This window comes from Pterocles gutturalis, unplaced genomic scaffold (assembly GCF_000699245.1).
Source record: "Pterocles gutturalis isolate BGI_N339 unplaced genomic scaffold, ASM69924v1 scaffold11133, whole genome shotgun sequence".
Taxonomy (NCBI): domain Eukaryota; kingdom Metazoa; phylum Chordata; class Aves; order Pterocliformes; family Pteroclidae; genus Pterocles; species Pterocles gutturalis.
In genome coordinates, this window is record NW_010125663.1 from 1 (window position 1) to 26,741 (window position 26,741).

At 39.1% G+C, this 26,741-nt stretch overlaps 1 protein-coding gene across 1 annotated transcript; it reads left to right on the forward strand.

Moving 5' to 3' along the window:
* Positions 1-13,143: 13,143 nt before the first annotated feature.
* Positions 13,144-25,573, forward strand: ECI2 (enoyl-CoA delta isomerase 2). Its single transcript, XM_010078655.1, has 9 exons — positions 13,144-13,306; positions 14,557-14,655; positions 16,316-16,507; positions 17,300-17,369; positions 18,768-18,870; positions 20,527-20,647; positions 22,342-22,431; positions 24,451-24,594; positions 25,418-25,573. The coding sequence occupies exons 1-9, from the start codon at positions 13,184-13,186 to the stop codon at positions 25,571-25,573; spliced, it is 1,098 nt and encodes a 365-aa protein (XP_010076957.1). The 5' UTR covers positions 13,144-13,183.
* The last annotated feature ends 1,168 nt before the right edge of the window (positions 25,574-26,741 follow it).

The window sequence follows — 26,741 nt, forward strand, 5'->3', positions numbered from 1 at the left end:
AGGCCTGGGCTGTCCTATCTCCCTCCTGCCGGGCCCGGTGTGTAAACCGGGTGCCCTCCTGCGTGTGCCGCTTGGTGAGCGGGGTTAGCTTGCTCTGTGTGGCCCGTAGGTACGTGGTTAATGCACAGGATAAGGTGTTGCTTTCACTGTAAGACAGGAGAGACCACTTTCCGCTGAAGGTGGGGACGCTTCCAGCCGTACTGCCCTGCCTTTTCACACTGTGGAGGTGGGAAACCGGCATGTGATGCCTTCCTCAAGCAGGGTCTGTTCTCATGTTTCTGTCTCCTGAGGGAAATGTGTAACCAACCACTGTCCTAGTTTCAGCTGGGACAGAGTTAACTTTCTTCATTTTGGATTTGTGTTTTGGATTTGTGCTGATGTTTATAGCTGTTGCCAGGACAGTCAAGGACTTTTCAGCTTCTCTGCTGTGCCAGTGTCTGCAGGGGCAGGAGAAGCTGGGAGGAAGCACAGCCCCAGTTACTAGCCTAGGATTTGACCTTAGGTTTAGGATTGAGACCAAAACTGGCCGATGGTCTATTCCATATCATGCACGTCATGCCCAGTATATAGATGAGGCTCTGTCTGGAAGTTCGCTCTCTTGCTCCGGTGTGTCTCGCTCTTGGTTGCTTGTCTCTCAGGGTTCTTGGGTTCTTATCTCTGTTCCGGAACTACAGTTTTGGGACTATTCCCTTATTTAGGATCATTAGCCAGGAATGGGCTGAGCCTTGGTCATTGGGTGTTGAGCAGTATCACTGTGTATCACTCTTTTGCATATATGACTAATATTGTCATCAGTATTATTGTTTCCAATATTATTGTAGTTTAGTTATTAAATTGTTCTTCTCTCAACCCATGAGTATCTTTTCCCTTCACCCCTTTAGTTCTCTCCTCCATCTCTGGGAGGGCGAAGGGGGACGGTGAGCAAGCGGTGTTGTGTACAACTACAGCAACCACCAGAGAAATTGTTAGTTAGACTGGGGGATAAGACCTCCGAAACAGTACTGATATACAGAGAAGAATGCGTGATTCTGTATTTTCTTGTGGTTTCCCCCTCCCATCACTCCCACAAAAACAAGCTTAATTGTGTGTCCAACTAATCATGGCTTGATGCTGAGACTACTCTGGTTTTCCAAATAGTGATGTAATATCTCCTGTGGTGTGCCTTTATTGTATACTGCTTTTAAGCTGTTCCAAATGAAATGTCACATGCGATAGAGTGCGCTGTGGCAGCTGTGCACCTCCAGTGTTAGTTGGGCAGTGGGAAGTAGAAAGGATGGCTTGGCTTGCAAGTAGTCTTAAAATTGTGGGATTGGTGCTTCTACTGAAAATGGTGAAATTGGAAATTCCACTACAAAATTGCTTGTGTATGAGTGAGAACTGCAAAGTATATTGTTTTGTAGAATGTCCTCTTCCTATCAAAAGCAGCTTAAGAAATACTCAAAGAAAAGTAAGCACTTGGTGTGTTACGTAAACTTGGTAAGTGAGTTCCTAAGTAGAAGTGAAGCAGGCATCATCATACCAATAGATTAAAGACCTGTGATGCTCTGATTGTTGACAACAGGCAAATCCAACTGTTATTATGCACACTTCATAAGTGAAATGCTTTTACTCGAGTATCACCATTAGGCATGAGTGCATCTTGACCAAAAAAAACCTGTAGTCATTTATGCATTAACTTGTAATATTTTTCTCCCAAAGCTTTGTGAGAAATTATTTGGAGGATGTACATGAACATCTTACGATACAGCAAGAAACAAAGAGAATGCAAATTGTGTGATCAGCATGACTTCTGCCCTCATTTCGAAAAAAAAGAACTCTTTAGGAAAGCCTTCCACAGATAAATATTAATTTAATCTAGGTAAGTTGTTACAATGAGACAGAGGGAAAGCAGTTCTGTATTGGAAAACACGTGAAGGACTGGCCTGCTGGACATCATTAGGCTAGTGGAGTTGGATGTATTTGAAATGGCAAGATTCTGTATGTGAAATAAGGTCATAAATCAAGATTAATAATCAGTTAATGTTTTTAGTATGTAATCAGTATAATACAGAAAAATGGTATAATTTTTCCTATGGTGGAATGCCAAACAGGTGGGTTTTATTTTCTGTATCAGCAGTATAGTAGTAGAATTATGTCAAAGATACTGGTAGCCTTGCTGCATCAGTGAATTTAGGAAGCTTTTTTTGCAGTCTTTAAAAAAAGAGGCATATCCTTAGAGCACTGGGAGAGGCAGACTCATATAATAAAAGGGCAAAATGCAAGAATTCCTCTCACTTAGTTGTTTGTTTTTTTTTTTTTTTTTTTTTGTTTTGTTTTTTGTTTTTTTCTCTAAGCAGGATATTCCTAATCCTTTCAGACATGGAGTTGGGAGTTCCATAGGCTCTTCTCCCATGTGTCCGCTTCTTGTCCTGCACTGTTGCAGCTTGTAATTTTTCCAAGTTTGAATTTGTCTGAGGAGGGGGGGATGCTGAAACAAACATACATTGAGAAGATTCTTACTGCAGCTGTAGCCACTCAACAGTCTTTGCATTCAGCTGTTTGAGATCTGAGGCTGCACAGCTCGGCTTCTATGGGGCTGTATGTGCATTTGTGGCAAGTCAGACCACTGGGAGCAGAATGTTTGCTGCTGGGAAACCTGCATCCACACTCTCCTTGTTTTGGGGGTTTCCTTCAGGCTTGTAGTATGATCAAAGCACTGAATGCCTCTCAGCAGCTGGAGGACAGCTCCTTATTTTATGTAATCTAGAAGGGATCTGATTTGTATGTGCCAAGTCAGCTCTGCAGCACAAATGAGGGGAATGGAGTCAGCAACAACTTTTGAGACTTGCACCAAGAGCACTCCCCTGGTCCAGACTAAGACAGCGACATAGTCACACCCTAACTTTCTAGTGTATTCCTTGGTACACTTATCTCAGCAACTTTAAAAGAAGTCAGATCTTATCAAAGACCAATCTTTTCAAGAGCAGCTCTTTTATTTCTCAGCAGCTCTGAAGAGCCTTTTTTAGAGGAGCGCTATTAAATGCTGGTCTTTAAATAAGGTGGATTAAAAAATGGTTAATTTTCTTGAAAGCTGTTGGCTTGTCCTTGCTTATGTGGACTTGTTGGTCTTTTCCTGTGCCTGGAATACTTCCTGCTTACAGTAAATCTGCCTTTCCTATGGTATCTGCTCTTCAGCTTGGGAGGCAGTAGTCTTAAGGGTTCAAGCTCACTTCCATCCTGGCTCTTGAGCAGTGTCCCAAATCTCCTCTTGGCTTCCCTGCATCATCTTGTGTCAAGACATCTGCATGTTTGCAGCCCACCCACACGGCAGGAGCTCAGGCACTATTAAATCCCAGCACAATATGCAACAGTCCTTATTTAGTCTCTGCAGCCCTTTTCTACTTCTGTCTGGGAATTAATTGAACCTGCTCCTTGAATTGCTTATCCTTTACTTGGTAGTGCAGTTGCATGCTTTGGTCATTATATCAAGGGCTATTTGATACATTTATGGCAAAGCAGGACATTATAACCTTCCATCTCCTCCTTTTCATGTCTCTGACTGCAGACCTTACAGCTCTTTTCTGCCTTGCCTCCCACTAAGCCAGTCAGATGTAAGGTCCTGAGAAAAGGCCCAGGGGGTTTGTCTTTGCTCTGGAACTGTGTGCATTGGGAGGAAACTCCTCCACTGAGGGTGGAAGAAGAACTGATCTCTTGCAGCTGGGAGATTCTGTCTGGTTTTATCAAATGGCTGTGCTCTGGGGCCTCTCTCAGTGCGAAGAGGCTCAGTATTCCTGGTCATTCCCTGAAAATACTTTTTTTACTGCTGTTATTGGTCTATCGACTTCATCATGGGGTTTTGTTTGCTTGTTTTTGATATGTGAGGAGGATGTAAATACAGTCTTCCACTGTTACAGATATGCAATAAAGTTTCGTGCATTTGGGGATAATTGCGGATGTCGGCACACCCAGAGTGCACGTAAGCCTTTCTTTGTGGAAAACCTCTTTGAGGCTACAATCATTCTGGAGTTGAGCAGTAAGTTTGGTCATATCCCTTCTTCTCTGCTGTTTCTTTTTTCCAGGTTTAGCCACGAGGAGCTAGTTGGCCTCAGAAGAAGTCTGCTTTGTATCCCTGTGGGAAAGGTCTAGTCCTTTCTATCGATCCTATTCAGGCAGCTGCATTAGGATATGGACATATAAATTTTAGTAGCTTTGTTCTGCTATTCTCATGCCAGCTGAGCAAAGGAGATTTTGCCTCTTCACTTCTCACCCACTTTCCCTCTGCCAGGCCCTATTTCTGTATTACAGCAGCTGCTTTCCTTTTCTTTCCTACTCTCTGCTGTCACCCCCAATCCAATCCCCTTTTACAAGGAGGAGGACTGGATTTTTGTAGTGTTGATCTCAAATAATATATCAGACTATATTTTTAAAAACCCTGTTTGCTAACACTCCTGAGTCTTTTGTGGGTCTGTACCAAAACCTCTGGTGCTGGCAGTAGAAGTTGCTTTTATGCCTGAAACTTTTGCCCAGATGTTAGGCCTTGCCTGAGTTGGATATGGTTTCCCTCCTGATCTGAGTGTGGCACAGGCAGCAGGTGTCCTGCAGCCTCCTAAACATCTGCTCACCAACTACCGTACCGCCTAGGAGCTGAGTGGGAATGCATCCTGGCACGTGTGCATAGGAGGTGTGTCCATGTACAGGGTTGTGTTTTATCCATAGCACAAAATGGATACCCTGATCCTACACCAGGGATGCCCTTTGGAGTATGTTTTTACTCCCTGTTGCTGTCTTACATGGGCTCTTGTGTTTTGGTGTCTGAGTCTTTTAAGTCATGCCTCTCTGTGCTTGTATCTCCAGCTGTACTAGTTTGCCTTGCTCAGCTGTTTGCTATTCCCTATCAGCCAGCCAGCATTTTTTTTCTGTGACAGATTTGACTGACTGTGGACCGCAGATCTTTGCCTGGCTCCCAGAAAAGCAAGCAGAGCATATAACTGCCTTGGTTTTAAATCTCTCCCCCCCAACCCCCAGCCCTGGCTTGGCCTTTTCTGTTTTGGAGCAGGTCAATGAAAAGTTTAGAGAGCTTGTCATATTTCCCTTATCTTTTAAGTGGTAATAATTTTTTCTTTATCCATATTTTTTAAAAAAATCACCTTATTTCCCTTCCTGAGACCTTACCTGATTTGAATTTTCACTAACATTTTGCAAAATACTGGCAAAATCAGCTTCCCCTAACATTGTGACTCTAAGGTGACTTTCAGAGACTTTCAGAAAAGGTTTTCTTGCCACCAATGAGTCTTGAATTTCTCTCTTTCTTTAAGGCTTGGGATTTGAAATATAGCTATTAGAGTAAGCTCATCCACTGTCTTTTGAATGTTGAGCCTAACTAGTCAAATGGAAAATGCATAATTACATCTCTTAATGGGAGGCTTTTTCTGCAAATACTGACGTTAATTGCATTAATTACTACATCCTGTTTCCATGTGCTGGTTTAGCAATACCACTTAAAAGACAGAGTGATGAAAGGGTGAAATGATTGAACAGTTGTCCAGAAAAGCATCTTAGTGAACTTAAGTCCTTATTTAAGCACCCTCTTAAACTTTTTTGAACAGAAATACATGCAGCAGTTAAAATCAACAAAACAAAATATGGGGCAGCAAGCTCACTAATGGTATGTAATTGAGCCGGATTTGACAGTTCACAGCTAATATCAAGCCAAGGTGGCTGGAAGTCTTGAAGATGTATTGGCTTGGAACACAGCTTTCTGTTGTAGTTAATTTGCTTTGAAGCAGCTCTTCATTGAAGTCAGTGGGACCTTGTCAGCTTTGTCTGCTTAAGTCAGTGATCACTGTGTGGTTCTGTAGCAGCTTTGCTGCCTAGATCAAAAGAATCTGATAATGTGTATGCATATAACTACCCTTTTTGTCATTTAATTTTGCTAGGCTTGAACAGCCATTCTCTACAAAGTGGGCTCTTAAGTAGCTCCCACTTGACATGAGGAAGGGCAGTTTCTTTCTGCCCTTGCTTTTTAAGATTTCTTTCCCCATCAGAAGTTAGTTATGAGTTTCTTGAGGAGGATGTAAATACATTGTCAAATGTTTTGGGTTTTTTTTTTATTTAATATGGTGCTAGGAATTAATTTTGAGCTTTTTCTAGGGTAAAAGACACTGTCTTTGAATAGTGCCATTCTAAGAAGTTACTAATTTCTTTCTTCCCTTGTGCTTCTCCCTCTGTACAAATTCTGTTTGGTCTGCAACTGCGATCCGTTGAAGAAAGCAAGCAAGCTGTACTTTATTCTTGCATAGCAGTCCTCATTAGGATGGAAATTGTTCTGTTTATTTCTACCCAAATTTTTGTCACATTACACATCTGAAGAAATGAATAACATTTGCCTGTCAGGAATTCAGAATTCATAGTGCAAAACATGACATTCTACCTGTGTTTGATATGCAGACTTAATTCAGTGTAATGAGCCTTGTTTACACATAACCTCCATTTATAGTAATGCCAAAGTAGACCCCAGAGGTTTCAGTCGTAGTTATCTTTGTTAGAGTGAGCACATACAGAAGATGGAATGGCAGTCTCTTATTTTTTCCACTTTATTGCTGTATTCAGCATAAGAATATTAGTGATTTTTTTCCTATTTCCTGACTGTTCTATTTTAAAATAATAATTTAAATGTTCATCAATGTGAAATAATCTGCCTAAAACTATTATCTATTGATATTCAGTTCAGATTGGATGTTTCTTCATTATTCTGATGTAGTAAATGATTGAGCCTGTCTGTTATGATGAGTCCACTGATTACTGTGAACATTTTTCAGGTTCCCTTGAAGTTCATTATAATAAAATTTAGACTGTAATCAGTAAACTCCAGCAAAACCGGTGAGCTAAGATTTTAAAGGTCTTATTAGACCATTCTTTATGTCACAGAGAAACAGAAACCATTGCCAAGTAATTCAGTATTAGATCCTCTTGGAATGGCTTCTGGAAGGCTTTAAGTCACTAAGTGATGCTATTTGTTTGTCTTTTGAGAGCTCTGGCAGTGATTAACACCTAACAACTTGATAATTTGCCAACATCCTGTTTTTTAAAGTATTCTGGGGTAGTCTTTTATCACTGAAAGCAATAATACTAAAGAAAAAAAAAATCAGTCTTACAATTTTCAGAACAGTATTTTTTCAGCTAGTGCTTTTAATGTGAACAGTGGTAGGTACTGCGGGTTAGCCAGCCAGACTGGGGGTCTCCTTCACAGAAAGGAAGCCATAAGCATTATCAGTGAGTGAATAATTTCGTTATTTTTTTCATAAGCTACTGACTTTTGATGTTAACTTAAATACCTACAGAAAGGATAACAGCACTAGATAGCAGTAAATTCAGTAGATAGACAGATTGCATTTGTGCTGTGATTATGTAATGTTTTATCACGTTGTTGTTTTGCTGTGTGTATGAAAGCTACCTTTTTTTTCTGATAATGTGGAGTACTCCAGGTGGAAACTTCTGTGAACCAGTCGGTGAATGAAGTCTATTTTGATCAAAGATTAAATGGAAATTACCACTGTGTTGGTTTAGAAACAAGTGAACACAGCTTTGCTCTCAGTGCTGTCTTACCACATAGTTCATAGTAGCTTTTTGACAGTGCTACTGCGAAGCCATGTTTAAAACCAAACAAATTAAAAGACCCCACTGCTCGCCCCCAAAACCAAAAACTTCCTCCTATCTGAATATGGTAGAATCCTTTTAACCTGCTCACAAAAGTGTTGTAAGGTTAGGGGGAAGAAAAAACAGGGAAGGAAGGAAGGAAAGAGTAGAGAAGACAAAAAACCCCTTTCCCTCCGGGGAGCCAGACACTAATAGAATCATAGAATCATTAAGGTTGGAAAAGACCTCACGGATCATCAAGTCCAACCCACACCACCTAACTCACTAAACCATGTCCCTAAGCACCACATCTACACGTTTCTTGAACACCTCCAGGGATGGTGACTCAACCACCTCCCTGGGCAGCCTGTTCCAATGTCTGATCACTCCTTCAGTGAAGAAATTTTTCCTAATATCCAGCCTAAACCTTCCCTGGTGCAACTTGAGGCCATTTCCTCTTGTCCTATCACTTGTTACTTTAGAGAAGTGGCCAGCACCCACCTCACTACAACCACCTTTCAGGTAGTTGTAGAGAGTGATAAGGTCTCCTCTCAGCCTCCTCTTCTCTAGACTAAACAACCCCAGTTCCCTCAGCCGCTCCTCATAAGACCTGTGCTCCAGACCCTTCACCAGCTTCGTTGCCCTTCTCTGGACTCGCTCCAGCACCTCAATGTCCTTCTTGTGGTGAGGGGCCCAAAACTGAACACAGTATTCAAGGTGCGGCCTCACCAGTGCTGAGCATAGAAGACAACGTGATAAAACATTACACAGTCTCTGGATTTCAGCACAAATGAAATCTGTCTATCTACTGAATTTACTGCTATCTAGTGCAGTAAGGTTAGGTTGGGGAAGGAAGCTGCACAAAAGTTGTCCCTTGTAGGACCTGATATAATTCTTCATATTTCACATATTTTGTCTGTAGCGAGGGTAGCTTGCAGATGAACTTCTTTCCTTTTGCAGAGGGCATGTGCACCTGCCCTTCATCCCAGCCTGGTCTGTAATTGTCTGAGCAATTGCAGAGGGTGGAAGTTTGCTTTTAGTGGGTGTTAAGATTTCAAGAAGTTCATAGTGTACTTTGCTCTTAGGCAGTCAGTAGTTTCAGGGATTTATTTTTTTTTTTTGTCTGTCATGATCCTGCAGATTGATCTTTGAGTGGACTTCTTAGGTACAAAGACTGGATGTGTGCATTCATCTCAGTACTGGTTTTGTCCTTGAATGTAGATTGACTTACAGAGCGAGCCTGCCAGCTGAGAATTTAAACTGCCACGATCCAACATGAGCCTCTGATATCTGTCTTGGGAGCTGCTGCTATAGGTGCAGCCTTCTAGATGCTATAATTTAAGCTTTTTACAGTGTTTTAGTAAGACATGACTTGAAGTCCTTTGGAATGTGTAATTTTCATTTCTAAAAGTGACAGATGTTCTCAGTGCTTTCTTTCGTACACAAGACTTAGTAGTGTGTTGCATTTACAAGCGTATCCAGCTCTCTGATAAAACTAAAAGGTATGTTACAGAGGGTATCTCAAGAGAAAGTTATCAGTTGGAAATTGATAAAACTTTTCAGTAACATTGTTATTCATAGAGAGCTGTAAATTCTGCTGTGACAGAAATGTATTTACAAGTCTTGCATGTATGTGAGAATTTTAGCTCTAAACCCAAGTCATCATCAAATTTTTGTCAAGTAAATTGTCCCAGATCTTTTCAGGATACCCGTAGGTTTGTCTGGTTGTGGGTGCTGGAAATAGTACCAAAACCAAGAGCAGTGTGGTACTTTGTGTTTAGACCTAATTTGAAAGAATTCTGGATTTGGACAGGATAAGCCATTGACAAATACTGCTTTGTTATTGTTCAGTATCCTTCGTGTCCATCCCTGTTGTATCTAGGTTGTTCGGGAGAGAAAGTAAGCTTTGGACAAATTGTTTTTCTCCTTTCACTGGTTCAGCTGAACTAGCAGGAGTGTCAGTAGGTTTTCTAATGGGGGCTTCAGCAGCTGGTTGAATCCCTGTCAGAAACCTACCTACCTTGGCCAGAAGCCAGTAACATCAAAGTATACACTTTCTTGCTGTCCATACAGTCAACAAGATTTGTTCCTGGAAGTTAAATAAAAATGGCTCTTTCCTTTCTCATTTAGCAGCAAAATTATTTTGAGTATTTGTTCATAACTGTTCTGTTAAAGTCACCTTGGATAAGGAGGTACAAAGAACCTGTTTAAGTTTGATGCTCTCCAAATACTACAGTAAACTTTGAGTGATTCTCAGCAAGTGTCATGTATATGAGGATCACAGCTCAGTATTTTTCTGCTAACATTCATGTTTATAACTTTCAAATGTGTTTGAGAGGATGTCTGTAAATCATCCTGCTTGCAGAGATGTCTTACATGGACTGTGGATGTACAGGAAATGCTCTCAGGCTTTAGTCATTCACCATGTCCAGTTAACTTCTGTCTGCTGGAAAGAGAGAGCTTTTGCAGAGATTTCGGGACATAATCCCAGTTTCCTTCCCAGCTGCTGTGATGAGAGAATATTAACTGTGCCAGTATAAAGCACAAAGAGCAGACCATTTCACATCTCAGTGAATGGTAATCTAGATCTTTGATTCTTAGCTATTCTTTAATATTGGGGAAAAAACTATCGTGCACAGCTGAGCCACTTACACTAAACAACTGTGATTCAGCACTTCAGTTTGCCAACAGACACATCATTATCCTTTGGTTATATGTCAAAACAGTGTAGGAGTGTAAAATAGTAAAAGCTGATAAGGATTTGTACACCAAACTTGTGTTTAGAACAACTATTGAAATGTTCTAATGTAAAGGAGGAAATAATTTGACTTGCATTTCTTTCTGTTTATTAAAGCAGTAGTAAGTAAATTGGCTATAGAGTATTTGCACTGATCTTTTCTGCTAGCTAGACATGTGGGAAATACCAAAAACATTAGAAGCATTCCTATTACTTCATAGCAATACATTTTAGTTACTCCCCACTAGCTACAGTATAATGGGCTGCTGCCAGGGACTGCACTGGTAGAACAGGGAGGGATAGTTGTTTTCTTGTGTGGGGTTTTTTGGGGTGACAGTTTTTTTCAAGGTGACAGAAGTTTCAAAGGAATGTGTTCATGTGTCAGATTTGGTTACTTCACATTTTCAAGTAGAAGCAAAGAAACTCCAAAGGACAGGATCAGAAATTAACAGCTGAAGTAATTTCACTTTATTAATGTAAAAACTGTCAAGCTGAGGTTTCTTTAGTATGATACCATCATTGCCTACTACACAACTCCCTGTTTGTAAGAAAGCCTGTCTGTGAAACTTAGAGGGATACTGCTTTCCACCTAAAAGTCTGACAAGATATTGTAACAGACATCATATTCATTTGATAGACACTCATGAAAACCAAAATAATTCTGCAGGGAGGAAAACAAACAAACAAAAAAACAACAACAAAAAAGAAACAACCTGTGAAGAGTTTATGACAAGAAATAACGTGTATAGACAAGTGATCTGAAGTTCTTTGGGAGAAGCCTGTAATAGGATGACATAAAGAAAGAGAGGATTGCTTTGCTTCCTGTAGCTAGAATAACCTCCACCCAGAATGTCTGTATTAATTAACCACCCACTCCCCACATACCACTCCTTTTTTCTCCAGCAAAGGAGGGATGATTGCTCTAAACATGGCACAGGCTGTTCAGTTTGCTTTGGCTTTTAGTAATGGTGGAGGTGAAGTCCACAAGTTGGCTAAATAGCCTCACAGTTGGTTAAAGGATAAACTTGTTAAACTCTGACACAGTCTTCTGAACACATCAGTTTGAATGTTAAAGTGGCAGAGGGTTAACCCCATCTGTCTGGGAGCACTGCTATGTTAATAAAGGACTACAGCTGATCAGTTTAGGTAAGAAGACTTTCTGTTCCCACAGCCTTTTTTGATAGCCTGTTCCACTTTGTGTTGTTCAGATAGATTTCTTTTTACTAGAATAAGATTTTGAAGCAGATTCTGGAATTCTTTCATTTTGAAAGAATTTCTGTATATAACAGAAAATATTCTTTCTGTTTCTGTCATTCAAACTCGGTAGCCCTGAAATTCCAGGATCTTAGATTTTATTAATACAGAAGGGCTGAAATAGGACATAAAACCAATAGATCTTACAAACATTTTTACAAGACAACTAAAACATTCTATCTGCATGAAATGAAAGAATAATACAATTAATTGGACACAGTTGGCATTCTTCACACTGCGTGCTTGCAACTTTTAGGCTTGCAGCTGAAAATAAATTTTATTTAAGAAATAAGAGCAATGAGAATGTTTTCAAAGTAGGCAGTAGAATTTCTCTAAAATTCTCATTAAGTGTGTATAAAAAGGAAGAATTTTCATGTTAGATGTGATTTTTAATTAACTTAAATGTAACTTAAATGTTAACAGATTAAATTAATGATTAAACATTCTATGAGTCTGCCTTTCAGATAATAATTAATTTTTCAGATGTGACTGGTTGTGTAATCTATCATATATGAAGTTCTAACATAACAGCTGTGTCTGTAAGTTAGAGTGGGGAAGGTTGGGGGGATTTTGTTCTTTTTTTACTAAAATAGAGAAGGAACATTGATACATAAACTGCTAACATTTTAGAAATAGTAAAAATACTTAATGTATATTGCAATTTAACCAAAGAAAGCTGAGACAACTCGCTTTTGGCCTCTTGAAACAAGCCAAAATTGTTAGGCTTCTTGACTTTTGATTCCAAACTCTGTTGAAGTAAACCTGCTTTTACAAAGCATTATAAGGTTGGGTTAGGTTTGGTTCTTTGGTGTGGAGTTTGGGTTTTGTTGGGGTTTTTTTGATGGAAATACTTTATTTTTTTTTATCTTGCAGAGAATTCTTCCACAATATTTTGACCACATCTTTTTTCCAAGTGTCTACAAGCTGTTTTACAGCCAGTCCTTTTCCAAAGTACATTTTGAAATTAGCTTTTACTTCTGCCCTGATTGGAGAACCGGGCTTTCAGATTGAAGTGTTTCTACATGGAAGCACATGAACTTTTAAAGATCACAAAACACAGGCAGGCTGCATACTCGTTTTGATTCATACATATATAAAGCTGTTAATGTTGCATACAGAGGTTTTAAATGTTCAGTGTTTCTTATTTGTTTGTCGTGGACAGAACCTGTAGGGCTCTGATTTATTCCAAAACATTAGTTTCCCACTACTGCCATTTAGTGGTCTATATATGATCATCTGGTATATTACTGCATAGTTTCTTTGTCATCTGGCAGCATTAAATCTAGCACTTTACGTACTAGAGAGATATAATGTCATATTCTCCAAAGGTTAATGATGTTGCAGATAAAGCAAACTCCTAAAGCAGCTTTCTTGTAATTTTTAGTACCTTGCTTTTGTTGTTGTTGTTTTAATCAGTGCAGGTCCAAATATTTAATGTTTTACATTTACTTTAAATGTCCTTAAAAAGCGGCATATTTGTTTCTTCTCTGGTTTTACACAAAAAGCAAGCAATGGGATTTTTTTTCCAGTTATAAAAGGCGAGCGCAAGCTGTTTGCATTCCATCAATTCACCTGCACATGACTGCAGCCACTATGCAAGTCAGCCGGAAAGATTTTGAAAAGGCTCAAGAACAACTGAAGCTTTTGAAAGTGGATCCTGGCAATGAAATGAAGCTGGAACTCTACGCTTTGTTTAAACAGGTAGACTTGACTTATTTTATTTTCTAAGGGGCATTTATAATCGAGGGGATGGAACTGAAAAAAATTTACTCAAAACAGGAGTCGTTCAACTGTATTGTATCTTGATAAGCTCTTCATTTCAAGGGCACAAATTCTGTTCTTGAATTGCCAGCCCCTCAAACCCTGCCTGAATTCTGAGGGAAGCCAAACCTGTTTCATCTGGAAAACGATGCTTTGAATGTAAACCTTTATTCAAAGAAATAGAGCCCATTTACATCAATTGTGCCATGCCTTCCATATAATATAGCACATAATGATGCAGCTCTGGAAAATAGCTTAAGCCTAGGAAAAAAAAGTATACCACATGCTTCCTCTTAATTTTGTTGTACCTACAGTCAGTCTGCTGGGCCTGTAATATAATGGTGTTGACATTTGAAGGTTGTTTTCTTTTTTTTCTTTTGCGTGGTTGTTGTAGTCTAGGTTTTTTGGTTTGTTTTGTTAAAAATTCAAGGAACTGTTCCTCCACAATTTGGGTGAAAGTTATTCTTTGCTACAGCATGGAAGGAGACCTTTGTAGAAATAGGTACTTGGGGAAGTATTTGTGGATCAAGATTGGCTGCAGGGTCAGTACAGGCTATGGCTTGTTATATTGAAGAAGGCAATCAGTCGCTCCTTTAAATAAAAGCTTAGACAGCTGACTGTTCCAAGTAGTTTTACCAATTAATAATAATAAGCTCATAAATGTATTCTTTCTTTCCTGCCTCCCACTTGAAATATTTCTCTCTGTTAGTGTATTTTTCTTCAGGAAAACTGATGATAGAATACTTCAGGGTAGCTCAGCTCTAGCAGTTCAACTGGTCCAATGCCCTTGCTTATGGTAGGGCCAAATTTGAAGTAAGATCCAGTTTAATAGGTCCTATGCAATGTTTTTTTTGTTCACACAGCTTACTAGTCTTTAACTTTTAAGTGTCAAACTTCCGCAGTTTTTGACATAGGAGAACTTAACATGCATGGGCGTTTTGGAAACTAGTGTCTCTTATTGGTTAGGTGCTTCTGAAAGCCCAGCACCAGGTATTAGGAAAGAGCAGCAACTGAAAACTTCATGGTAGGTGAACTGTCTGAATATTGACCAACCACTAGGTATTCCTTGTCTCAGAGTTGAATTCTGTATCCTGATCGTATAAATATTCCTAACAGTTGTCATCTTTTCTATCAGGGCATCTGAACTTTAATCAAAGGTTTAAAGAAGTTTTGTTACACTCTCTTTTCAGGCTACTGAAGGTCCCTGCAATTCTCCAAAACCAGGTATGCTGGACTTTGTCAAGAAAGCCAAGTGGGATGCATGGAATTCTCTTGGCAATTTGTCTCAGGTGACAATATGTATAATTTCACTTAGATACTTCATAGATTACTCTGCCTTGAAATGCCTGGTCTGGAAGTGAATGGCTAATGTCCAAACATATTGTATGCTAGGTGAGCAGCTCTGCTTCAGGCACCAAAATGTTTTGTGCTGTATTCTACAGTCATTTCATTGCTTCAATTTTTGGAGGTTTTTTACTGTGTAAGCCTAGTTCTACATTGTTACTACCAGCTTGTACCAGGGTAAGATACCTTACATATGTGTTGAATATCAGTAAAAATAGTGCTTTCACACTATGTTCTACTCTGCTCTTCCCTTTAAGAAGGATGGATTGAGCTTCTCAGTTCTTACAACAGAGACCAAATTTGTGAATCCAGCATATTGATAACTTTGTCATTTAAAAGAGTCAATCTCTTATACTGCTGACTAAAAGACTACAAAAATGTGGTGTATTGAGAGCCTCTCTTCATTCTTTCTTGGTGTATTGATATCTTTAGTACCTTTCATAACCTTTAGAGAAGTCTTTACTTGAGTTGAAGCAAGCAGGAAGAATATAGATGGAAAGATACGTAAGTGGGTTTTTTTCATGCAGAGTGTAGTGAGTCTGACATTGTGTATAGCTACCACAGTTTCTTCAGCTGCTATTAAATGCAGGAAACATAAGCTTTTCTGACCACCTGTGTCACTGCTGCATTAGGCCTGCTGTTCAGGAGTAGTCTCTGAGGTCAAAGATACTACTTAATACAGACGGGAGGTTTTGCATTTTTTTTTCTTTCAAAAGAAAACATACTTGCATAATTTCATAAACATAACATATTCTTGTGCTGCTTTGGGGTTTTTGGGTTGTGTTTTTGTTTTTTGTTTGGGTTTTTGTTTTGACATGGCTCTGCAGCTTTTAGGAATAGCCAAGAAACACTTAAGGAAAAGAATCTACTCTTGAAGTTATAGGGGTGAGAGACTAGACAATTTAATGTGCTATAGATTATGGATTATAGAATTGTTCAAAGTATATTTATTATCTGTTCAAGAAAATAGGTTGTAACAACCAAGAACTTACAATTCGTTTAAATCACTTCTTACTATAGAAATAGAAAAGCAGGATTCTTTAGGCTTTTGCACATCATGTTTGGGCTAAATACAAACTAGTGTCTTTGATCAATTTTAAAATGCCATAGATCCATTTCAAAACTCGTATTTTCAGCAACACATTTCCTTAAAAAAAACCTTTTCTTTTGTTGGAGAAATGTCCAACTGGAAAGCGGAAGCAAAGGATCTATAGAAATGTGTAAATGCTGGGAATATGACAAAGGTCTCTCTGGTAATCTTAGGCATGGATGGGGGCAGTTTCCCAACAAAATGATGTCATCATCCCACCATCTATGCACTTTTATTTTGCAGATCCATTGCACCTACTCTCCAGATGACTTCAAGCATGATCTCCAGTGTTTAAATACAACATGTTCCCCTTCTCACCTTAATTAGAAAGCTTGCTAACAAATTTTTTTTCTTCCTCTTGTCCTAAAGGACAGTCCTATCTCTTCCTTGCCCACACTCCACCCAGGTACCCACTTTATGAATAGCATAACAAACTAATTTTCAGCCTTTGATAATTTTGTGTGATTTCTATTTTCTCCTTTTTTTTTTTTTTTTTTTCTTTTATTTCATTACAGGATAACGCCAGACAGAAATATATTGAAGTTGTCTCAAGTCTGGTCTCTGCAGAATCTGCTGGCCAAAAGAAAGATGCTTTTCCAGAAGAGAGCAGACAAGATGGCTATGAAACACTATTAGTTACCACCAAAAACAATATCACAAAGATAATGTTTAACCGACCTGATAAGAAAAATGCCATCAACCATAAGGTAAAGAAATTAATTTGGGAGGATTAATGATTTTTTCTTTCTTGGGTAAGCTTACTTATGTTTTTAAAGAATCATTACCACTGGTTTAGCAGAACTGACTGAAGCATGGCGGTCTGAATTTTGTGAGGGTTTAGTATCTTGACTTTGATGACAACCTAAAGAGTAAATATCCAGTCCAAAATTAAACAATTCAGCTAAAAATTTAGGGATTGGGCTTTCTGTGTCTTTTGGTTTCTTTCAAACTTATGATAAGATTACGTTCTGCACTAAGCTAAAATGGCAAACTGCAGGAAAACTAGACTGTTTTGTGGATACAAGATTTGACTGTAGCCTAATGTATAACAAAGCATGTGTGCAGCCTACTTTGTCTCAGCACTGTTGTGTGTATGTCTAGATAGTCTTCTAGTTCCCATAGCTATCTTCATGAGGAAGCCCTTCCTATTGGGACAGAGACTTCACCCCACTGTTGCCAATTCTTTAATGTATTATTTTGCCCACTTAACCTGCTTCTCAGGTTTTAAAGTTAGCTGTTTCCAGCTAATGTCTATTTTCCAAAGGACCTTATTTTGTTCTTTAGATTTGTGTCAGAAGTCTTGAGTATTTCAAGCATATGACTTTATGGGCAGAAATACCTCACATGTAATACTTAACTTTCTATGAATGCAAATTTTTTCATACTTAAAAGGACCATCGTTAATCTGACTCTCAAGTTGCTTGTTGTCGGTGTGAATCTCCTTTTTACAGTCTTTTGGAGCATTACATTTGTACTTTGTTGGTTTTCCTCATATGCAGATGTACAGAGAAATTATCAAAGCTCTTGAAGAAGCTGGAAAAGATGATTCTACCATAGCAGTTATTACTGGTACGACACTTCATATGCCTCTCTTAGATTTTTTTTTTTTTTTAGTAATATGTAAAAATGACATATGAACTATCTACTTGTATTTAGACTAAGATGTGTAAGTGAGGAAATTCTTTCCTCTAGTATAGACCAAAGATTTTCCAAAGTATTTTGGCAAAATTCTTTCAAGGTGGTGTTTCAAATTCTTTAACAACCTTGCTGTTATATGAAAACATCTTTCTGAGATGAGAAGATAGACAGTGAATACTCCTAAGGGCTTTATTACTTTTGAGAGGCTGATATAACTGCTCCACAGCATCTTCAGTACTGCTTTTGAAGTTCATTCGCATGGGTTTAGTCCATTTTCTCTACCTCTGTGATACATTGGAACATATGAGGTAGTTGCATACATATTCTTCTCCACTGTCTTCTTTGCCAACACCTTGTATTGCTAGGATGCTGAATTTCCTTTCAGTAGCAATGACTAGGCACAACAACCCTTACAAAATGAGAAGGTAGTTCACACAACTGGAATGTCTAATGTGTATAGCTAGGAGTAAAGAGCAAACACACCTGCACAAACCTCTCTGTTCCATTTTATGTAGTTAGTAAGAGCACTGCAGCCTGTGATGTGCCAACCAGTGAAAGGTCCTATCCTGTGAATGTCCTCATGCAACATGGGATGATTTAGACAATTAAATCATGCAGTCTAGCTTTTAAATACTCTTGCTTTTTTGATGGTGGCTCAAACTGACCTATACATTCACTCGCAGGTTATCTGCTTCTTATTGAAGAATACATCTTTCAGTACAATGATTTCAATGCAGTGCTGTCAGTCTTATCATGAGAATGCTATGCCATTTCCTTAATTGGTCATAAAACCCGTGAAAATTCTATGACACATAAAAGTAGACAGAATAACCTATTTAGATTCTTTCGTCAGTTTGAAGGAGGGTGGAATGAAAATTCTATGACACATTAAATAGGTTATTCTGTCTACTTTTGATTCTTTCGTCAGTTTGAAGGAGGGTGGAGGGAGATGCATAACCTTGCAGTTCCATTTCCCTGTTTAAATAAAAAAAAGGTTTCTGGCATCTTACTGTGTGAATGATTGTGAATCAACAGAAAAAAAAAAACCCGAGCAATTATGGAGAGAAAATAATTTTTTTTTCTCCCCCTCACATATTTCAAATTTAATATTGTTTGTCTCTTTACCCATTGTTTTTCAGTGAATTGTCAGTCAAAACTTATTTCTAAACCATAGATATCCGTTAAAGTAGTGTACTTTGAGACAATCCCTCTAATTGCTTAATAATGTTAGATGCTTAGAATTAAACTCTTTTGTAAATATAATAAATGGAAGCTTCTCTTACCTACTCAGAAACCACTGGTGCATTAATTCATATGTATTCTCTGCAGGAAATGGAGACTACTACAGTAGTGGGAATGATCTGGGTAATTTTGGTCATACCCAGCCTGGTGCAGTGGAGAAGATGGCAGAAGATGGAGCAGTATTACTCAAGTAGAACATCTTGGTTTCATATATGAATGTTACTGTAATGGGTAAAATATAATTTGCAGGCATTGTTAGAAAACACAACAGCAGGGACCCAGTTGTGCTACGATACATTCATTGAGATGACTCTGTCTAAGGGGTCACCATGCACATAAACACAAACATGTGGAAGAAGTAGTATTAATTGTGTGAAATAAATGAGGAAATGAGATTAGTATTATAAATCTTTTTTAAGTACAGTGATGCTAAAGACTTGATTTTATTTTTTAGTCTCCAAAGTACATGCAGATATAATGACAAAAAACATGATTTTGACTGTATAGTTTGTAAGCTGCAATGAAAATTTTGTGGGCTTTTTGGTACCCAAAAGTGTCTACAGTAGCAGGATATGCCAAAATAAACTCATTGTCAGAGTAGAGACAAGGTGTAATGAACTTGTTCAAAATTGCCCAGGGATTCAGAGATCTTGGTTCCATCTTTGAGTCTGAATCTACCTGATAAACAAATTTATTTTCTAGGGCCAAGGAGATCAGGTGCATCATCTGACCCAGTGGCTAAAATGTTTTTTTGGGACCAAGAATATGTTTGTTTCTTCCCTATTTAAGCAGATTTTGTCTTCTCTTTTATTTCTGTACCTCTGATGACTACATCTGATAGATGCTTGCAGGATGGATTGTTTCCTCAAGGACTTGCAATTCATGGAAAATCTAAAACACACAAAAAAGCAAACAATGTTTTTGATTAAAATATAAATCAAATACAAAAATATAAATGATGAACTGCAAGTAAAGCACTTGGGTTTGTAGCTTTTACTTAGGCAAGCTGTCTGTGGATCACAGTTGCCCCTACAAAGTGATAATCATGCAGTCTGAATCTGTTGTAAAGATGTGATTCAGTGGTATCTGGCAAGCCTTCCAACCTGCAGTGTTTTGTAGGATGTTCAACACAATGCGGAGTCTCATGTGTACTTTATGCTCTTTCCTCTTGCTCTTCTGAGAAGACTGTATTTGCTGTACTGTGTTTATTACACAGGCCCAGTGCTTTCTTTACAACTGATTCACAGAGATGTCAGAGAAGTGGAGTTTCTACAGCACTGTTCACTTTTGAAAAATATATTTTGAGAACGTATTTTGCACTTCTTGGATGGAGAAGTAGCTGTCAAATGAAACAAAACGCTGTTTCTCAAACCCGTGCAGAACAGCACTAGGGAATTCTGTGTTGTGGTAGCATCACAATTTTGGTGCCTGCTGGGGCTTCACTGCAGAACAGAATCTGTGAAGGGAAAGGATATCCCTGGGGTGGAGTTGGGATGGATACATAGGCGCATAGACAGACAGGGCAAAAGACTGCTCTTGTTAGTGAGCTTTATTCAGTAACTGTAGCTAAAGAGGACAGCACTTTCACAACTTGACTGCAGGATCTAGGAAAGCTGTGCTGTCATGTACATGTTTGATTCTGAATTGGTAAGGAAGTGCAGGTATTTCAAATAGTTCTTATTTTCTTTGTCAGAATTCATTTGGGAAAAGGACAAAAACGTGCTACATAGAATCTAGCTCATGGTTTTTGTTATGTAGTATCTAATCAGGTGTTTTGAAATTTGTTTATATTTGATGAAAAAGACTAGGATATGTCTCTTAACATTTTGTTTTTCCTTCTCTCTAGAGAGTTTGTGGGTCACTTTATTGATTTTCCTAAACCACTGATTGCAGTGGTCAATGGCCCAGCTATTGGAATCTGTGTAACGCTCCTTGGATTATGTGACATTGTCTATGCTTCTGACAGGGTAAGTGCATCACATAGCTGATCCCAAGGCATTCTTTAAGCCTCTTTCTGTAGCAAATATTACTTGGTTTAGGGTAATCCGACAGAAAAGAACACACAAGTGTAAAGGCTTTTTTTATCACGACAGGGAACACCTATATTAATTACCAGCACCGGGGTGCATCGGCCAGTGCATGCACTGAATTTCCCTGCTGAAGTTATGGTTATCAAGTTATCAACTCTAATTTAGAAACTCTCTGCTGTATCAGTGGGTAAAGAGTAGCTGATGTGAAACGGTGGTTGTCAGGCCCCTTTCAGGTGTGGGAGGGGGAGTAAAAGATTATTATGGAATGGTATGCAGCAACTGGCATTTTATCTAATCTGTGTTCCAAGGTAACTTTAGAAAAGCTTTGGTTTATTCAATTTAAGATTCCTTTTAAGGTCACTTGCTAAATACATAACCAAAAGCTATATTAAGGCATAGCATAAAATCCCATTATATGGCTCATTTTTTATGTTCTGAGCTGTTCTTTTTTATAAGATTAATAAACAGATACAGAACTTAACTGAAGGTCTTTTGCTTGCAGAAATGTCTGTAATGAGTGGTACTTTCACTCCTGCTGCAGCGTTGTGTCAGATTTTTCCTCAAAGTCTCCACTGGACTGCGTTTGTCATTGTGGGACTTGGGAAAATTTAGTTTTATTCTCAGACAGGGATTCCCAGAGCAGATCATTACCAACCACATTTACGTGACACTGCGCAGCCCAGTCTGACAACAGATCAGCATTTTGGGTGGTTAGTTAACCTTGCTGTGTGCGCTGTATTTTGCTCTAGTTTCTGGGGCACCAGTTTGTATCCCTGGTATAGTTCATCTCCCCTTGCTAAAGCAGGACCAATTACACTGGTCTGTATCCTGGCAGCTGTCTAATCTTTTCTCACTATTATTAATTGTCACTTTCTTCCTAGAAGGCTATTGATCTGTCGTACTGTATGGCCATCTGCAGGACTGTACAAGATTGTTACCTGCTATTACAGTGAAAGCTGCAGTGGCAACTTGTGCACTCTGTGTATCAGTTCATATTTTTAAATGGAAATAAAGGCAAGCATTTTGTCTTCCTTGCCTAAACTTGATGTAAGTTGTCAAAACATAAGTCTGCAGTTCAGTTCTAACTTGCAATTAGGACATTGTTTTGTGTGATCCCATGATGTATTTTGGCCATGGGTTCTTTTTAAGCTTGCATAAAATTTGAGGAAATAAGATTCAATTACTTGAATCTTTCGGGAGTAGAATAAACTTAGTGTGCCTTCAGAAAGCGAAATGCTCTTTGCCTCTTAAGTTATTTGGGCTATGTATTTAAAAACTCTTAGCACAGATCTGTATGAACATCTTTTCAGTAAGGATTTTGCACATGGAAATTAGTTTCTCTAAGCACTGTATTCAAACAAGGTAACTTCATCAATGGGGTTGTTATGATAAGGGAATTGAATTATAAAGATGAAGTCAGCTCTTTGGTGCGTTGGGAGGATGAAACAGTGCTACCGAATGGTATTTAAAGACTATTGTGGTAACAGTTCAAATGTATTTCTGGTGAATTCTGTCACAGTAGAAGTTTCAAAATTAAAACTAAATCCTAGTACATTAGTCTTGTGTTCTGGTGTGAGATTTGCTTGTGGGATTTTCTTTTTTTTTTTTTTTTTTTTTTTTTTTTTCCCCAGGCTACATTTCACACCCCATTTGGTCAGCTTGGACAGAGCCCAGAAGGATGTTCCTCTTACCTGTTTCCAAAAATCATGGGCTTAGCTAAGGTAAGAATGTCTGCACTGACCTTTCTGTGTTGGTATCCTCCAGCTGTAAGAGCAAGTGGAGTCACAGCAAGAGTCCTCAAAGAAAGCTTCCCATCTTTTGAAATAAAGATTAACAAATGTGCTGACACTGTCACCACAGGCACCTTAAAAGAGTAGTGACCACTTGTAAAACCATACTATGAATACCAATGAAGGTTTTCTTTCTCATGGCTTCCCTCACCTTCTTGAAACAATTTCTATATAGTGAAAGGTTGTATCTTTCTTCCAGCAATGGAAGGGAATGATATACAGAAGGGTTTAAAAAAAGAAAATAAGAGCACTCATGAGAAATGTCTTGGTAGGCTGCCTTTGTCAGGCAAGGGAGCAAGCGTTACAGGGCTTTTGCTAGCCCTGTGGGAAACTTGTATTCAGTCATTCTTCTAATTGTGAACATAAAGCAATCCATTTATGTATTTACTTCCAGACCTTTTATATTATCTATTTTGTTCTATTATCTATTGGTCTTTTGTTCATGCTCTTGTTTTCTCTGTCTACTCTAGAAATAAGGAAACTAAATAATAGTAATTAAAAAAAAAAAAAAAAGAAAAGAAAAAAAGGAGAAGCAGCAGAATCTAAGTTGTCTCATCTTAGAACAGCATAACTCCCTTCCTGCTTCTTTTGGTATCTCACAGAAAAAATCTGAATAGTTTCAAATGCTTATCTGATATTATTGCCTGCGTTAATATAATGTATTTTTGTTGAGCAGGGTTTAAATCCATAAGGCATAGAGAAAGTGCTTCATAAACATCCAAGTATCAAGGGTAGTCTGTTCAGTGAGATAATAACCTACCAGTACACATTCTAGAAATCTTGGAGTCACTGCAGAAAGTGAACAAACACATTTATGATGAGATAATTTCAGGTGACAACCTTGGAGCTCTGCTCAAAAAGACGTGTAGACTCTTGGTGAACAATAGGAGCTAGAGGCCAGTCACTAATGGTGTAGCCTGGGGGCTTGGTCTAATACTTATTTAACCTCTTCATTGTGGCCTGGTTGATGGGGCAGATGATACAAAACTGAGAGGAATGGTGGATATGCCAGATGCGTTGCCATCAAAGGGACCTGGACAGGCTGGAGGATTGGGGAATCTCACAGACTTCAGCAAAGGAAAAGGCAAAGTCCTGTACCTGGGAAGAAATAATCCCACGCACCAGTGCATACTGGGGGCTTACTGGCTGGAAAGCAGCTTTGCAGAGAAGGACCTTTATGTCCTGGTGGACAAGTTGCCCATGAGCCAGCAATGCACCCTTGCAGCAAAGGACAAAGGTATCTTGGGTTGCATTAGACAGAGCGTTGCCAGCAGGTTGAAGGAGGTGATTCTTCCCCTCTACTCAACACGGGTGAGACCACAGCTGGAGTGCTGTGTTTGGGTCTGGGCTCCAGCTGCGAGAGAGATGTGGACATACTGGAGTAGGCCCAGCAAAGAGCCACAAAGATGATCAAGGTCCTGGAGCATACTACACATGAGAAGAGGCTGAGAGAGCTGGGACTGTTTTTCCTGGAGCAGAGAAGGCTTGGCAGAATCTTACCTGATGGGAGGGTGTAAAGGAGATAGATTCTCGTCAGTGGTGCCCAGTGACAGGACAAGAGGAAAGGGGTACAAATTGAAACACGAAATCCAATGCGAACATAAAAAAATAATTTTATAGTGAGGGTGGTGAAAAACAGGAACAGGTCGTGCAGAGATGCTGTGAAGTCTTCATCCTTGGAGAAGTATCTTTGTCCTTGAAGATACTCAAAACCCAGCAATCTTGGGCAGCATGCTCCAGCTTACCTTGCTTGAGTAGTGGCTTTGAACTGAACAGTAGCTGGAGGTCCCTTTCAGCCTTATCTATTCTGTGATTCCATGTTCCTTTCAGAGGGCAGACATTAACAAGCAAGAGAGAGAAATTAATATGACTTGGAAGCTTGTACCTTTCCTGTCAGATCACCCAAGTCTTTTGTCTCATTGAATCACACTTTTTACTTTCTTTATATAGGCAAATGAGATTTTACTTTTCAATAAAAAGCTAACTGCAGCAGAAGCCTGTGCTCAGGGACTGGTGACTGAAGTCTTCCCTGACAGGACTTTTCAGAAGGAAGTTTGGGCAAGATTAGAAGCTTATGCAAGCCTCCCCAAAAATGTAAGTATTTTTAAATTTTTCTCCACCTTGTAAGCCTGTAGCATTCACAGTCCTCCTGCCAACCCCATCCTGTTACTTGGTTTGACTTCAACCCTAATGGAAAGAACAAGGCTCAATCTTACTTCCTTTAAGCACAGATCTGACCCTGTCCCTCTGCTGCTGGGAAACAGAAACCTCTCTTCTGCCCTGTCCGAGTCTAAGGCAATGCACTGCACACAGAGATTCAATAGATGAAAAGCCTCAAAAACTAATTAATCCACTTGCAGTCTCTGTGTGCCTGCGTTGGGTGCAGCCTTCTTAGATTTTTGTTTTGGTTTTAGTTTAGGTTTAAGAGCCTTACCACTGGTTCTACAATATTCATTGTGCTGTTTGCACTGTGGGTCCTCAAGATGACACTGGATGGCTTTACTTTTTGCTGAATTAAGTCATCCTGCACACTAGTTTAAGTTTTGCAAAACTACTTGAGTCATAATGGTATTATGTTACATTGGACAAGAGGAGACACTTGTGCCAACTGCTGATAACGTAGGTTGAGTTTGGCACTGCAGACAGTTGAGCAGGTTTCGCTTCTTATGCCCTTCTACTCTGATTGTGAGCACTCAGTGGACTGCTGATTTGCTTCCCATGAACCTCCTCCAGCTTATTAGCAGTCTTGGTAATTAAATGCAATAATTACTTCCAGCAAAAAGGTTGACTAAAAGCTAAAACTTACAATGTTAGTAAAACTCTGCTTGAATTCCAATGTGTTTATTGTGCTGTTTGCTGAAACATTAAATTAAGGTATAGAAAATGTGACTTCGTAATGTTCCTCTCTCTCCTTCAGGCCTTGGCAGCCTCAAAGCAACTGTTACGAAGTATAGATAAAGAGAAGCTCCACGCAGTCAACAGTAAGGAGTGTGAAGTCCTGAAGGAGAGGTGGTTATCTGATGAATGTATGAATGCTCTTGTCAGCTTCTTTCAGAGGAAATCAAAACTCTAATCTTTGCCGATAGAATGATTCATCTGGCAATAGCTTAATCTGCCCTTATTGCTAATGAACTTTCTCTTCAAATAATAGTTCTTACACCTTTTGATGTGGTATATTTCTGTTCTGAGTGCTGCCTTAAAACTGGTTCATAAAATGAATAAAATGTTATGTGCCTTGGATCCAATATGGATGTTTAGATTGGGGAAAAAAGGTTCATTATTCTGTAGGCAGCAGTGGTGTTTCTGAATAATACTAAAGCAGACTGTCTTCCAAAAGAAACAACAGATTCAACAGAACTGTGTTTTGGTAGCTCTTCAATTAATGTTTCGTGAGTTACTTTTCAGTTAATCTGTGGGGAAGGAAATACTGTATTAATGAAAAAATAAATAGAAATATTGAATAACTCTTGTGCTGATTCTTACTCCTCCGTAGAGTTGCGAGGCTCAGTGCTGGCTGCAAGTTGGCTGCAGTCGCGTGGGGCAAGGAGAAGGCCGAGACCTGCAGCTCTGGCCCGTGGCAGCCCCTGGGGTTGAGGCGGTGTAGGGGATGGGCCTTTGGGACTGGAGGGTGAAATGGGGCTTTGTTTTGCCAAGGCTTTTGTGACTCACATGCTTTTTTTTTTTCTTTTTCACGCTGCTTCTGTGAGCCTGAGTCCCTGAAATGCTTGCTGTGGGGTTTTTATGGCACCGTGGTGGTGGTGTAGTGGTGGCCGTTGTTGGCAGAGGAAGGGATAAACTGTCGTTGTTCAGCCTTTTGAAAGCTCTTTATCCCTGATAGCATTTAGTATATTTAGTAGCGCATGAGCTGTGTCATCAAGTGTATTTTCTGTGTGCGATGTGTTTGTTATCTTCAAGGAAAGTACAACCATTATTAATCTGCTGATGGCTGAAATAGCAGAAAGAGGATTTCCTTGATCAGCAGATGACAGCGTGTTACTTACAGCGAGAGATGAACCATTACTGGTTTTGTAATTAATTAGATCTGTTGAAATATATTTTCTGTTCCGACTCTCCATGAGTAATGAGAATAAACCAACGTTGCTTTGAGGGAATGGTACTGCTTGGTGGTTTTAGTTAACTTTTGGAAAGTCAAACCTTTGCCTCAGATCACTAACAAAGTTCACTTCATAACTTCTTTTGTTCACAAAACTTTTGTTTCTACCTGGCAGCATCTTTAGTAA

Bases quoted from the DNA above. Each gene is read 5' to 3' on its own strand.
- ECI2 (XM_010078655.1), top strand. From the start codon at position 13,184: ATGACTGCAGCCACTATGCAAGTCAGCCGGAAAGATTTTGAAAAGGCT. The intron at 14,656-16,315 runs GTGACAATATGT...ATTTCATTACAG, and splicing joins CTCTTGGCAATTTGTCTCAG to GATAACGCCAGACAGAAATA. The intron at 22,432-24,450 runs GTAAGAATGTCT...TTCTTTATATAG, and splicing joins AAATCATGGGCTTAGCTAAG to GCAAATGAGATTTTACTTTT.